The sequence below is a fragment of the Cryptotermes secundus genome, unplaced genomic scaffold, assembly GCF_002891405.2.
Source record: "Cryptotermes secundus unplaced genomic scaffold, Csec_1.0 scaffold3873, whole genome shotgun sequence".
NCBI lineage: Eukaryota > Metazoa > Arthropoda > Insecta > Blattodea > Kalotermitidae > Cryptotermes > Cryptotermes secundus.
In genome coordinates, this window is record NW_019730018.1 from 16779 (window position 1) to 32522 (window position 15744).

At 39.4% G+C, this 15744-nt stretch overlaps 1 protein-coding gene across 10 annotated transcripts in view; it reads left to right on the forward strand.

Annotated features, from left to right (window-relative positions):
* LOC111865960 (zinc finger protein 271) overlaps positions 1 to 15744 on the forward strand; it is a 41573-nt gene that overhangs the window by 16723 nt on the left and 9106 nt on the right. For 3 of the 10 annotated variants that reach the window (XM_033752046.1, XM_033752044.1, XM_033752045.1), the window contains 3 exons: positions 6339 to 6488; positions 6788 to 6955; positions 13604 to 15478. In XM_033752046.1, the coding sequence (XP_033607937.1) occupies positions 6788 to 6955; positions 13604 to 15418 (1983 nt within the window). In that variant the 5' untranslated portion in view covers positions 6339 to 6488 and the 3' untranslated portion in view covers positions 15419 to 15478. Of the gene's footprint in view, positions 1 to 6338; positions 6489 to 6787; positions 6956 to 8661; positions 8904 to 9872; positions 10703 to 12885; positions 13582 to 13603; positions 15479 to 15744 lie in introns of those variants that run through there. The other 7 variants (XM_033752043.1, XM_033752048.1, XM_033752049.1 and 4 more) reach the window with 7 other exon arrangements.

Here is a 15744-nt window from a genome sequence, read left to right on the forward strand (position 1 = left end):
TAAGATATGATCTCATCAAAGAGAGTGAAATTCCTCTAAACCCATAAAGTTCCAATTTAGCCAACAGTAATTTGTGGTTTATCACATTGAAAGCCTTGGAAAGATCCAAAAAAATACCCAAAGCATAAAACTTATTGTCTAATGCTTTCTGAACATCCTCAATAAATGATTGCAGTGCTGTATGAGTTGATTTATTTTGTCTAAAGCCATTTTGGGCATCAGATATCAAATTATGTTTATTTAAGAAATTCACTACTCTCTTATATATTAATGTTTCAAAGATTTTAGAAAAAACAGGTAATAGTGAAATAGGTCTATAATTAGATAATTTATTTATATATATAATTTATAATTAGATAATTGTCACATATGATGGGGTTTGTGTCCTAATAATAACGGGTTCTGGATTAGATGATTGGATTTATTGGCACTTCTTTTACAATTACAACCAATTATAAGAGCTCACAACTAATGTCTGTCTGCAGCCTTCTCCATTCCTTACCGGACTATGAGCGTATTCTCTTCTGCGTGACTGACTTGGTTCTGATTTACAAGTCGGTCAATTCTTCAGCTTCTGTTGTCAGCTGGTTAACACTCCACAGCTGAACACTCAACTATCGTATGACTGAATTACAACTCACTTGCGAATCCTGAATGAAGAATCTCCTCTCACACTCACTCTCCTGGACTAAACTAACTTCCAGGCAAACCAACCTCATCAGATGTTTGATGGCTCTATGATGGCCTTATAGGTGCTGCATGGTTATGACCTGCAGGCAAAGTGACAGTCATAACAGGAACCAACACAGGCATAGGTGTGTTACATGCAGGGTTACCAACTTGCATTCATTCAGGATCAGTGTGCTTCTAGGTTTTCTTCATCATCTGATATTCCAAACACCACAGCATTTCATAAATTCGATCTGTGTTTCTTCTGTGATGAAAAGGTTGAAAGGCACCTCTGCTGTGTCTGAAAACGTCTTTCAGGTTCCATTATTTTCTTTTCAGTGGCTCTTCCAACCCATTAGGGCCCAAGCCTCTTGTTCAGTTCCATTGCGATCAGCCCATTGCAAGGCCGCTACCTAAACACAGGAAAACACAATATCCACCTTCTTTTCATCTCTTCCATCTTCTTTTCCTCTTCCTCTTTAATCTCCTATTTGTTTTTCTCACACACTCACTCATGGAGCTGAGCCCTTCTTGAGAAGCCACCAACTATGCAGCTACTCAAGAACTTCCCAACATTTTATAGAGCCCGAAGGTTCATTACCATGTTCACAAGAGTCCTCCATTGGTCCCTATCCTGAGCCAGATCAATCCAATCCATACCATCCCATCTATCTAAGATCTTTCTTCTTGCTTTCCCACCAATATCCTATATGCATTCCTCTTGTCCACTATTCATGCTACATGCCCTGCCCATCTCATCATTCTAATTATACTTCTGCCTTCTCTATTTTAATCTGTTACGTTTCCTTTGGTCTGTCTCTTCTCCCCCTACTAGTATGCTGAGACTGCCAACCTGTCTTTGCTTTTGCTCGTGTTAATGTCTGAGAGGTCATTTTAATTTTCCATCGGTGAATCACAATGTTGACAAGCAAGGTTCTTTTTCTGATGTCGACTGAGGGGAACTCGTTTGACAATCTCATATGGGCTGTTGTTTTTGGTGCTTTTACTCTCAGTACACTGCGTATTGCAATCCTCGTCTAGTTTCAGTGAATTTCTTTCAAGATTGCTCAAGTTCCTTCCTCCTCTCGCAGAGTGCCAGAGAATGAACTGTGACTCCACATAGCACAGCTGCTTCCGAATCTGTTCAACAAGCTGTGATGTAACAGTGGGCCAGCCATGAGGTGCCACGTGACATTGTTCTTAACCTATTACATTACATAGCACTGCCACTTCTTATCTTCAAGTTAGTGCCCGTTTCCAAGTAATAAAAGATTATTTGTTGTTTAGTGTAACTTTTCCTGTTTCATCGGTGATATAACAACAGCATTGCTTTGTAGTATTATCCATCCAGGATAAACTTTGAGCTTAATTATGATTTAAGTGGGTTGGACCTTGAAATACCATTTGTAACATCGTGTGTATCGGAAATTTAATTTTGAGATCTGAACCATGAACTAACTTTTTGGAATCTAGGGAGCAGTAGGTACCTAATCAAAGTACTATCCCAGCATTTACCTTGGCAGACAGGACAACAAAGATCGTTAGGACAGCCAGTACACCAGCCAAGATTCAAATTGAGCCTCTTTCAAATATTTTAAATATGAGTCTAGAGCATTACAAATATACCAGACGTCTCAGTTATAGCCATACTGGAACACTTATGCTACATTATAAACTTGTCTTGAAATGAGTTTAAAACATCATCATATCCTAATAGTCCTATCTTTAAAAATGGCAGGAGTTGAGATAGCACAGTTGGTATAGCGATGGACTATGGTCTTGATGGCCATGGTTCAAATCCTGGCAGGAGCAAAATTTCTCTCTTAGACACATAATCTAGGCTGGCTCTGGGGCCCATGCAGCCTTCTATCCAGTGTGTAGTGGGAGCTGTTCCCTGGGGGTAAAGCGGCCAGGGTGTGAAGCTGACCATTCCTAACTAATGGGTAGGTCAAGAATACGTGGATGATTCCATCCACTCCCCATACACCTTTATGGCATGCTTAATTAGTTAAACAGGGCAAATTTTACCTTACAGCTCAGTGGCATAATGTTTCTGCTGTGCCATGACATTTTTAATCTTGGTACTAGATTGAGGTGAATGGTCATCATCAAATGCCAGGGAAGGAGCCTCTGATATCAACTAGACAGGAGGCTGGGAGTGCCTGGTCTGGATGCTGTAGCTCAGGATCACATTTCTACCCCTCCTACAAAGGAAACATGACTCATCCAGCCCACAGCCGTCACTATACTGACTGAGCTGATATAATTCTGTTCATATCACAGTACCAGTTTCCTCTGTCTGAAAATTGTCATATCTCAAAATTTTGTTTCCAACATATTTGTAATTTTGAATGCTCAAACCATGTCTCTGTGGATACATTCACGAAGGGGGACCCAAAAATAACCGGAAACGACCTGTTGCACGCGCATGCTTTGTAGTTACGAGTTGTGCTGCTAGGTGGTGTTAGCTGGGGGTCTCCCGCAACTGTTAGTGAGCTGGCGTCAGTCTGAGTTAAGTGGTTTGTCTGTGGTGCTCTGTTGTGTGCGTTCCTGTTTCAACCCTTTGGCGATTAGTGAGATGGCCGACCAGAAGGAACAAAGAGTGTGCGTGAAATTTTGCTTTCTGTTAGGGAAAACTGCACTTCACTCTTCAAGTCGCGGCAAACATTCACGCGGTTTTCTCTTTGGTCATCTCCGAGCAAGCGAGGAACAAATTTTGCAGACACCCATCTCATGTGCAAACCTTCGGTTAAAATTCGCTGGACCGTGCTCCATGAGATGTTCGTTTCCTCAGAAAGTTGGCCAATGGTCTTTCGACGATCTTCATCAATTTCACACACACTCTTTGTTCCTTCTGGTCGGCCATCTCACTAATCGCCAAAGGGTTGAAACAGAGCACCACAGACAAACCACTTAACTCAGACTGATGCCAGCTCACTAACAGTCGCGGGAGGCCCCCAGCTAACACCACCTAGCAGCACAACTCGTAACTACAAGGCATGCGTGCGCAACAGGTCGTTTCCGGTTATTTTTGGGTCCCCCCTCGTATGATTTATACCCAACTGCATATTTCCAACCAAAGTGGCTAGTTATTGCTGTAAAACTGGAAGCTAAATGCAGATCTTGTTGGCCTGCACACTATTATCCTCACATTACACAAATTATAGTAATAAATATATTATATTAAAGAATCTTAACAGTCATGACTATTTATGGTAATATCTTCTGTGACATGGCACTGTGTACCCTGACAGAAGTTCACATGTCTCAAAGGAACATACTGCCTCCATCTTCAGTGTTAGAGTAAGCCATCGGGGAGGTGTGACATGAACAGAGAGGATGGCTTCTGTTGAAATCTCTGATCTATATCTAAGAAAATGCAGGAAACAATCCTTGCAAAATTTCTAGTGATAAGTTCTTCAAATGGATGCAGTTGATGGCGATATCTTGCCACTGTCTTCCTTTCGTGCTCCATTACACTCCACTTAGCACCCCTGTTACTCTACAGGTCCTCCTATGGCTCCCACCAGTCACTTACACCACTACTTCTCCTGCCTTCTCCCATGTTCCTGCTTATATTGGTAAGGCTCCCGCCCAGGGCTGGAACCAGGTTATTCACATGTGGCTCACTGCACCTTCTGTTGGCTTGCTGCTGGTTTACATTACTCTTCAGCCATTAAGATGGAAATGTCAGTAAACTTGTATGAGACAAAATGGTGTCACATCTCACAAGACAGCACTCTGTATTAAAGTAAAGTAAGTGTTTATTGGCCGGTCACGGTAGCCGAGCGGTCTAAGGCATGCACTGTCTTCGCTCGCTCGGAAGCCGGGATCGTGGGTTCAAATCCCACTCAGGGCATGGATGTTTGTGTGCGTTTTTCTGTGTTTGTCTACAGGTAGAGGCCTTGCAACGAGCTGATCACTTGCCCAAGGAGTCCTACCGTATGTGTAAGATCTAGTAAACCGAAGTGAAACGGAGTGTTTCATGGAGGTATGCCTAGGCCCAAATTGGGGCTTTAGCGCCAGAGAAAAAAAAAGTGTTTATTGAGTTGTTTTGTTACAATACATAAGTCTGTGTCCACATAACACAGAGTTCTAGTGGTATGCAAATTCTCAACATCAGTTTAATTGAAATAAATTGAACTGCTGTTCAGACTTTATATTCTGCTTTTTTGCTGTCTGTGTTCGATGTCGGTTAATATCACATCGTCTTTTCTTTATTGCTTACCACTGCATGTTTCAGCCTAACCAGCCATCATCAGGTGTACAAGTTGTTGTGATAAATGTTTCTGTTGTAATGTTCTGCTTTTCATATGCAATTTCCTCAGACTAATTCTAGGCTGTTAATAAGGTGAGGCTATGCACATGTTTTCTTTATCTGTAATATGTGATGAGTTAGTTTTATTTTCTAATTTAATGTTTCTGTTACCTTGTAACCTCAAGTGAGGTTTGTGCCCCTCTAATTTTGTTCTCACATTTGCATATAGTTTTAAAATATCACTTTCCAGTGCTAGGCAGCAGTCAAGCACACAACTGTTCAACTGACTAGACTGCCGTTATAGCAGGAGGTACTAAAGGTCTTCTGTTCTGAGCCTCGACTGATAGAGGCCTTGTACATTTAATTACATATAAATGTAAATTGTACATGCTGACAGCAGACTTACTACTTCTGACTGTGACTCTGGCAAACAGCAGACCTGTCCTCTCATCAGAGAGGGTGCCCCACATCAGCAAACCCACAACTGTCTGGCAGTAATAAAGATCTGGTCTTAAGCCACAGGTGGTTGCTTTATTCCAAGACAGACTGGCCAGCTGACCGTTGGTCATAACATGACTTTGACTTTGACTGAGAAGTCAGTCATAGAACGAGAATGAGAATTAAGCAAGTCCTTAGCAGTCAAGGAAGAAAGGTTTGACTGAAGATTGATTTTGAGTTATTTTAATTCATTGGGATTCAGCGGTATTGTAAATGATGTGTCAGTACATCCAGTCATCCAATCCAGAATTTATTATTAGTCATGGAACCATAAACTTGTGACAGTACTATGAAGCTTCAGACAAGGGTGCAGGAAATTCTAACTGAATGACTGCAGTTCAGTCAGACCATTGTGTGGGTTTGTTTCTTAAAAAAATGGAGCCATACTTTTCAACATGCCCTTGAATTCAGAGCATGAGAATTTCATCATATAACAGAATTATCTCTTGTTTGTAATTTTACTGCAGAGCAGTGATACAGTCAAAGTGAAAGATGATGATGATTTGAGCGAAAAAGATGCCATTGACATGAAAACTGAGGAGGTTTATACATCATCAACATTTCCCATAAGTGAGACCGAGCTCAGGGTGAGCCTTGTTTACAGAGGAATTTTGTTACGCTGGTTCCTGTAGGTGTGTGTAAATACGAATTGCAGGTACCATTTTGTCCCTGTCGAGATAAATTGGTATATTTCCTGTTGTTGGGGGGGGATGCAGAGGGGCTGTCAGATTATCCATTCTGTCATATTACGTTTTACCATAACTATGATCTTCTGTTTTGCTTTTTTGAATGTGCCATCAGGATACTGAACGCCTACTGCAGCATTGCATTTATCCTGTTCCATCACCCGTCCATGTTTGATCATGATTGATATTTTTATTTTTTTCGGTTTTAATGGAATTTTCATTTACAGTTGTTAATGTGGTTTGTCACATTAAGGGAAGAGGAAGTGAACATTTGGATGTATGTGGAGAAGACAGGACGTGTTGAAAGTCACATGATGAAGAGCTTGTTCTCATCATCAGTTTCAATTAGAATTATCAAGTGAAGTTTGGTGGGATGGGTGAGTCATGTAGCACACATATGAGCAATGAGACATGCTTACAAAATCGTCATCAAAATATTTGAAGAGGTGTCCACTTATGAGACATGTGAAAATAGGATAATATCAGTGAGCTTCTGATCTAGGGAGTTAGTAGTTGGTTGGTCAGTGGATTGGAAGTGATATTGTCATAAAGAAGAAATTTGGGACAAAACAGTTTTATCAGTTTGATGCAATGTATGCAGTTGTATGAAACTGTACACTTTTTCTTTTAATGTCAACAGAGCACAGACATTCATATCAGTACGGTGGTTTTACAGATGTGTACAGACATACTGAAAGATGAACCTGGTTTTTATAGTGAGTCATGTGTAACATCTCATGATGGAAATCAAGCCATTGATGTAAAATTTCGAAAGGACTCAGATATAGAAGAGGATGATGGTCCTGTTGCAATAACATTTCCTGCATTAAAGCCTGAACATGAGGTGAGTTTACCTTTTTACCATACTGCTGTATAGTAGCAGCGATGTTAACTTTTCCATACAAAGCTGGATTAAAGATAGAGATGGAGAAGTCAAAGTACTCACTCTAGGCTCTCTTCTGCATTAGCCCACTGTTGTTTTGATATCATTTTCACCAGTGGTGCCATCATCTTGGTGGCAGTCTCCTCATGTGACAGGAGTTGAACTGTTGTCGCACAGTAGGATGATGATGGCTCTAGGTTATCTTGAATTTTATCTGCTTTTCACCATTATGATTTCCGTTGTCCTGACATTTTTGTCATACCTGATGGTATTAAATCCTTCATGAATTTATCTTTTGACTTTGGCAGTTAGCAACTTAGCGATATGAGAGTAATCAGAGAACTGAATGACCCCTTCCTTAGGCATTTCATTGATGTTATATCACATTTCCATAACACAGTTTACAATATCAGTTGTCTGTTTTCAACATCTTCTAATGAGCAAGTGTGCAGAAACGGTGACACTCCTTTTTTTAATTTGGAAGCAGTGGTCAAGAAAAGTGGAGCCATACCTCCACTCCCCCATGTTTTCAAGACATAGTGCTTAAATAATTAAGCATGGACAATTTTACCTGCTTTGAATCCTAGTCTGAACACCTACTCTCCTGGCTGAGCTTTTTTTTTTTTGTGTGTTCCCAGTCTCCACACAAATATGATGATAAAAGAAAACAAATTAGGCCATGAATGCTTTTTCTCACATCCTTCCCAATTAAAACTATCCTCCCTTTGATATTATAAAGTCAGAGATATTAAATTAATCACAAAACACTGTGATCATCATTTTCAAGAGGAATCTGATTTAAGTTGCTTTCACATATTTTCTTCAGCCCTTGATTTTATATGCACTGTTTTCTTTATTAAGCTGGGGTAAAATCATTGTCCGTGTTTACAGTCTCAAGTAAGAGCTTAGCAAGAAGTTCCCCAACAGAGTGTTTTTCATAGTAACAACCATTCATTTCATTATGTGCATCAGCAGTTTTCTTTTTGCACCAAAACACGAGTTTCTCATTTAGCATAAATCCCACTTCATTTCCAGCACTTACTAATACAGAATGTGATGTGTGGATTTCTTTAATTTGGAAGGTCTGGTTGTTTATAAGGACACAGTTAAGCAGCGATACTTCCTGTAATTTTAAAATGAAGTTTTCATTATATGCCACTCCTAATGGAATCAGTATATACCACATTACTTTGAATATAAGACGCACAATTTACAAAATTATTCCTATTGGAAAACTGAGGTTCATCATAAATTTGAGGAATATTCAACTTTCTATCCCCCCCCCCAAATCTGCATTCAAAAATTGGATGCATCTTAAATTCATGGGCATCTCATATTCAAAGTAATACAATATCAGTTCTCTACTATTCACACTAGTTCCTTATCACTCTTGGTGACACCAGTGGACTCTGGGTATGTTCAGGATTAATTTTGAAAATGGAAGCGCTCAAAATTCATTTACCATTTGCTATAAATCATATTTATCATACTCACTGTCAATGCAATACTATTTCCACCAGATGGGGTCCCTGTCTAAGGCAACATGTCTCGGCACATACATACCACCTTCAGATCCTCTTTATAGTTATAGTTAACGTATACGCTATATATGATCAGGCTTAGCCATCATCACAGCAAATGATTTATAATCAGACAGTATTTTACAGATTGAATTTCATTTCCTGCTACATGTTTTGGTCTTCATGGGACCGACATCAGGCAGTAATATATGAATACGTCTATGGCCATTGAACTCCTAATATGGATCCATATTTGGTGCAACTTCTCATACTTATAATACTTGTTGTGCCTCAAGTTACATTATAAGTATTAAATAAAAGTATACCTAGGAATATATTAAAATTATTTTGTATATTGGTTTTATTCCTGTCTAGAAAACTGAAATTAATGGCTGTGGAGATTCATTGTGCTGACCATGCGACACCCTCTATCTGCTAAAGTTGGCACTAACTTTGCTGGCAAGTGGCGGTCGCTTGGTCAATATAGTTTACTTGTGGACTAAAACCACAGAGTTTGTTTTTATGTTGGCTTTATATTAAAGTAATTAAGATTTATTAAAATTTGTGTATGTTGTATGCTACAGTGGACTAGCTTGGCTATCACTGTTCATAGTTTAAAGTGAAGTTATAGATTTTTAAAGTTCTGTATGAATGCATAGCACTGAGTACTGACCTGTCTGTTATATCACAGCGATCGTTTGTTCTACTGTTCTCGCTGGGGTAGGTTGGCCTTGAGTTCCTGGTAGACACTATTGTTTGTGCAGAGCAGGGGTTGTGGTTCTGTATTTCAGCATCCCGGTGCAATTGTTCAAATTAGTGTCCATTTTTATCTTCCATCAAAATTGCAACACTTTTACATTCTACACTTCAACACTACATGTTTCGGCCTCAAACGGCCATCTTCAGGTGTTTTTATGTTACAGATGTTTTACTAAAACTGTTAAAACCTGCTACACTGTTTTAATTCATGTTAAAATCACACGCTGTAGTCTTCTTAAGTAAAACGAGATATAATCCTTTAAAATTTCTGTTGCATGTAGTGTTGAAGTGTAGAATGTAAAAGTGTTGCAATTTTGATGGAAGATCAACAATGGATGCTAAGTTGTTATGGTTGTTTGATGTTTTTATTGTGATAGTTCCATTTGAGGCATTTTAGTAGGCATTTTAGCCTACTTTCCTTATTGCTAAAAAATAAAAGTAGGCTTATGAACTCACTTTGCTGTCTATGTATGTATCCTGCCCATAACAACTTTTGAATGCCTGGGAGTGCCTTCATAGAACCCTCCAAATAGTAATACCAACATTAGAGCCTCTCAAATTGCGAGGCAAAACTAATATTCCGTGAATACTTCTTCCAGTCTTCATCAGACTTTGTGTATATCATGCCACCTGAACTCATCTCGGTGGTGTACTTCATAAATCCATCTCATCGGTAATACCAACACTGCATCCTCATATTGTTTAGGTAATAACCTTACTATCACTTGATTGGGTCATGTCTGCTGAAAGCTGGAATAGTTTAATCAAAAGAGATGTCCATTGCTATGTTATGGCACAATAAACAGTGATGCAACAGTGGAATATGCCACATAAAGTAACCAATGGGAGTACTGCTGGGAGCAATGTTTTCTGCATGCACTGCATCAGTAACTACATCATGCAACCATTAGTAGAGTTGAATAGTCCGCAGATAGCAGATGGAGACAGATCCGTCAGAGGTTGTCATAGATGGTTACCAACCCTTGTGGATATGTTGGAGGCAGAGGATTCCCCGTTGATAAGTTGTTACGCAGCAACGCCAAGTTTTGTGATAGATGACAGCCAGTGAAGACAGAATGCATAGAACATGGAAGCTGAGGAAGCTATGTCATTGGGAGTCATTACCAGGTGACAACCATTCAAGACACAGCAGACTGAGAAGAGTTAGTGCGTGCTGAAATGAATTTTAGAATGCGTGAAGTAGCAGTAGTGCTAGAGTTACTTGTAGTTATGTTCTGTAAGTGTTCATTAAATCCATTTACCAGTCCAAACCCTGTTTATAGTAACAAAACACATGATAATATATATCATTCCACCAGACCCCATCTCAGTGGTTTACATTCCAAACCCCACTCTTCAGTAATACCAACACTAAAAATTTTTTTTAATTCAATAAGCGGGGGGTGGACTCCAGCTGGGTCCACTCAGCACGGCGGCCACTGATTGGCCTATTGTAGCCTGCCCCAGGTGATTATGATGATGGAGAATTTGGTGGAATGAAGATTGGCGGGGGAAACCGAAATACTCGGAGAAAACCCCCCCCAGCGCCACTTTGTCCACCACAAATCCCACGTGACTAGACCTGGGATCGAACCCGGGAAGCCAGCGACTAACCGCTTGAGCTATGGCGCCGCCGTAATACCAACACTAAGCCTCTCATGTTGTTGAGGTATTACCATTAATGTTGCTTGAATGCCTGAACTGGCTGCCATGAAACTTTATGTGTATCATGCCACCTGAGGCTGTCTCAACAGCTTACTTAATAAATCCCTCTCATTGGCAATAATAGCACAACATCCTCTCAGATTGTCATATCTGTTTTGAAAGGAAGGTAGGTGAGTAGTTCTTCCCAGAACTTCTTGTTTCTTTGTTTTATATACATTTGTGGGATTTCTTGTGTACAAGTGTATATATACAGGAACCCCAATATTGTTGTGTTGACAGAGAATACAATATTATTTTAGTGACTTACACAACAGGCTGCAGAAAAATAAGAGTTTTGTTTTCAATGGAACATGTGCTTCTCATGGCATTGTATTAGTTAAACAATCTGCCTTTCTTGCTTCTAAGCATTTGTCCACTTGTATGCCTATCAAAGCAACATTAGCCTTTCCATAGTAATCCTCTTTGTGTCATAATGCCATAAGTTGTGGTATCTGTTTATTTTGAAAAAAAAAAATAAAGGCAGGCTTATGAGATTACCTTGCTGTCTGTATGTATCCCCCCCCCCAACAACTTTTGAATGCTTGTACCAGTCTTCATGAAATTGCCTCTCATATTGCTGAGGCAAGACCTGATATTGCTTGAACACCTGTACCACTCTTCATGAAACTTGGTACATATACATATACATAGTACATGTGAAGACATCTCAGTGGCGCACTTCACAAATCCCTCCCATCTGTAATATCAACATTACAGCCTCTCAGATTGTTGCAGTAAAAACCTTAATATTACTTGAGTGCCTGAATCAATCATCATGAAACTTGGTAGGCATAAGGCTGCTTTCAGACAAGACACACAGTGGCTGGGCACTGTCCAGTGACTGGAAATACATTAGCGTAAATACTAGTGTTCACACAAGCGTCTCAGTGCCCCACGTCCAAGACACTGTGTCGCCGCTGTGTCTTTCCCCTTCGGTGGTTGAGATACTGACTTGTGGTCTGGCCACTCGACGTGCATTAAGTTGTATGCTAGCATTAAGATAGGACATACAGAGTCTAGCGTCATTGATGAAATGGTGGATAAACATTTTGATACCTCCATCCGAATGACTGAGGGCAACATCAACGTGGGCTTCTGGCATCAGAGCCACTAAGTGTGCGTGTTGTGGCATTGAATGGCTGTGTCCCAGACACTAGTCACAAGCCACTGTGTGTCTTGTCTGAAAGCGGCCTAACCTGTCACCAGAGACCATCTCCATGACATACTTCACAAATTCCTCCCACCGGTAATACCAGCATTACATTACACCCTCTTAAATTGATGCAATAATAACCTTAATATTACGTTAATGCCTGAACCAGTCTTCATGAAATAAGGTAGGGTTATCCATCTGCAATACCAATATTACATCTTCTCAAATTGCTGAGGCAAAACCTCAGTGTTACCTGAATGCCTATCCAGTCTTCATGAAACTGTGTATATCATGCCACATGAAGCCATCCCAAGAGCATACTTCATAAACCTATCACCAACATCAGAGCCTCTCAAATTATTGAGGTAATCACCTTAATATTGCCTGAATTCCTTAACCCAGTAGTCATGTAACTTGGAATATACAAGTATATTATGCCGCCTTTGGCCATCTGAACGGCACACATCACAAATCTCACCTTTCGTTACTGCCAGTCTCAAATTGTATTGTTTTATTGAATTCATTATGAATACATACTAAAGTTTTCTTTCTGCTTGTCTTATCAAATAGTCAAATTACAGTGAAAGGGAAGTAAGCATTTAGTTCTATTCAGAACTTCTTGTTATTATGTGTATTAGTGCACTCTCCTGCAAGTATATACTAAGAACATTAATTCTCCAAACCTCTAAAATATCTTTTATATACAAATCTAAATTCATTGGTATGATGTAATATAACATATAACATTCTTGCAGCATTGCGGTAACTGTTACGTCAAACATCTAGGTTGTGAAAGGTGAAAAGTACACAGTTCTTCAACTACAGTGAGACCTCGCTAATTTGGATGCTTTTTTTTCTTCCTTATTGCAACCTTGATCACATTGCCATGACCATGACTACGACCACAAACGGCTGTGTGTAGCACTAACGTACCTAATGAATCAGATTAAGAGGACGAGAAGAAAGAAGAAACGTGTGATGTTCAAATTTTCGGCAGTGAAACAAAACTTGCATTCCATCAGTTTTGTAACAAATATTACCTAATGCTGAGGGGAATGAGGCAACATGTAGCAAAATAACAGTGCAAAAGATGAACTCAAACCAAAATGAGTTCATTTTTAAACAGGCTCATACTACTAAGTATTTAGGCTACCTAAAATGTTTTTGAGACTGATGTCAAAACTTATAATTATGCTTTTATGACACTTAATTTGTTGAATGCAATCTAAGTTTCAAAATAAAGTTGTATTGCCTAAAAAGACATATGAAGTCCATTTTGTAATGTCCCTTAATATATATTTAATATTACTTCTATAATTCAGACTTTCACTAATTTGGACAAGGGTTTGCTCCAAATTAATCTGAATTAGTGAGGTCTTACTGTGTTATAATTATACCACTGATAGCTTGCTTTGTAAAATGCTTCTTCTGCTATAAATATTTTATGCTAACATCTTTCCATTTATTTACCAGAACAACCTGAATGAACATCACTTCATTCCTGGTGATGAGTTTCCATATTCCTGTGATGTTTGTCACAACTCATTTACTCTTGAAACTACATTGAAGAGTCATTTATGCACACGTAGTTGGGCCCATCCATACACCTGTGATGTGTGTAATAAAACCTTCAGCAATAATGCAGTTCTGAAGGCACATAAACGTGTACACAGTGGAGAACGGCCATTTTCATGTGGAGTGTGCAGTAAATCATTCAGGCAGCAAGGAAGTTTGAAGGTGCATCAACGCGCGCACAGTGGGGAACGTCCATTTTCCTGTGATGTTTGTAAAAAGTCATTCACTAATAAAAATGTTCTGAAGAAACATCAGCGTATACATAGTGGGGAGCGGCCTTTTTCCTGTGTTATGTGTAATAAGTCATTCAGTCAGCAAAGTATTCTGGTGGTACATCAGCGCTTACATAGTGGAGAACGGCCATTTGCCTGTCATATGTGTAATAAGAAATTTAGGCAGCAGAGTAGTTTCAAGCGCCACCTAAGCATACATAGAACAGAGCAGCCATTTTTCTGTAAAGTGTGTACTAAGTCTTTCAGACAGCAGAGTAATTTGAAAGCACATCAGAGTGTACATAGTGGCAAGCGGCCATTTTCCTGTGATGTGTGTAGTAAATCATTCAGGCAGCAAAGTACTTTGAATGTGCATCAGAGCATACATAGCGAGGTGCGATTATTTGCTTGTGATGTGTGCAATAAATCATTCACACGGCATGGTAGCCTGAAGCTACATCGAGGTACACACAGTGCAGAGCGTCCATTTTCCTGTGATAAGTGTAATAAATCTTTCAGGCGGCATGCTCATCTGAAGGTACATCAAACTATACACAGTGCAGAGCGACCATTTTCCTGTGATGTGTGTAATAAATCATTTAGGTTGCAGAGTAATCTAAAAATACATAAGTATATACATTTTGGACGGCTGTTTGCCTGTGAAATATGTAATAAGGCATTCACTCATAAGAAAGTGCTGATGATACATCTGCGCAGACATAATGGGGAGCTTAAACATTCCTGTTATGTATGTTATAAGCCTTTTAGTTCTCAGAGTTGTCTGAAAAAACATCAACGCATACATAGTGGGGAGCGTCCATATGCTTGTCATATATGTAATAAATCATTCAGAGACCAGAATTATCTGAAGATACATCATCGAGTACATAGTGGTGAGCGGCCATTTCACTGTGATATGTGTGACAAGTCATTCAGTCAGCAAAGCAGTTTGGTGATACATCAGCGAATACATAGTGGGGCCCGGCCATTCTCCTGTGATATGTGTAGTAAGTCTTTCAGACAACTGAATTGTTTGAAGGTACATCAACGCGTACACAGTGGAGAACGGCCATTTTCCTGTGGTTTGTGTAATAAATCATTCAGGCAAAAGAGTTATCTGAAGATACATCAACGCACACATAGTGGAGAGCGGCCATTTTGTTGTGATGTATGTAATAAATCATTCAGCCAGCAAAGTAGTCTCATGGTACATCAGCGTTTACATAGTGGTGATCAGCCATTTTCCTGTGATGTGTGTAATAAATCATTCAGGCAGCTAAATAATCTGGTAGTACATCATCGCATTCATAGTGGGGAGCGACCATTTTCCTGTCATGTATGTAATAAGTCGTTCAGACATCAGGGTAGTCTGAAGAAACATGAATGCCTATGTAGTGGGGAGCAGTCATTTTCTTGTGATGTATGTAATAAATCATTCGCACAGCAGAGGAGTCTAAAGATTCATCAACACATGCATAAGCGGAAATGTCAATATTCCTAAAATATTAACAATCAAGTTTCTTCCGTCAAATGTGACACTTTTTTAAGTTTTCCACCTCGTCAGCACCTGCCTTACATGTTTCGGCTCACCACGGAGCCATCATCAGAGGCATTTATAGTAGAAAAAGAAATCACCAACACACAAAACTTCACTTTGTCCAAGATAGCCACGTTCCAGTTAATTAAAATAATTACAAATAGTTAAAATTACCCAGAATGTCGATTCACTAAAAGTTTTTCACACACCACAGTAGCTTCCTTATTTGATTCGTCGTTAATTCTGTAAAATTATGTTTCGTTATTTGAAGTAAGAATTCTTAAAATCCC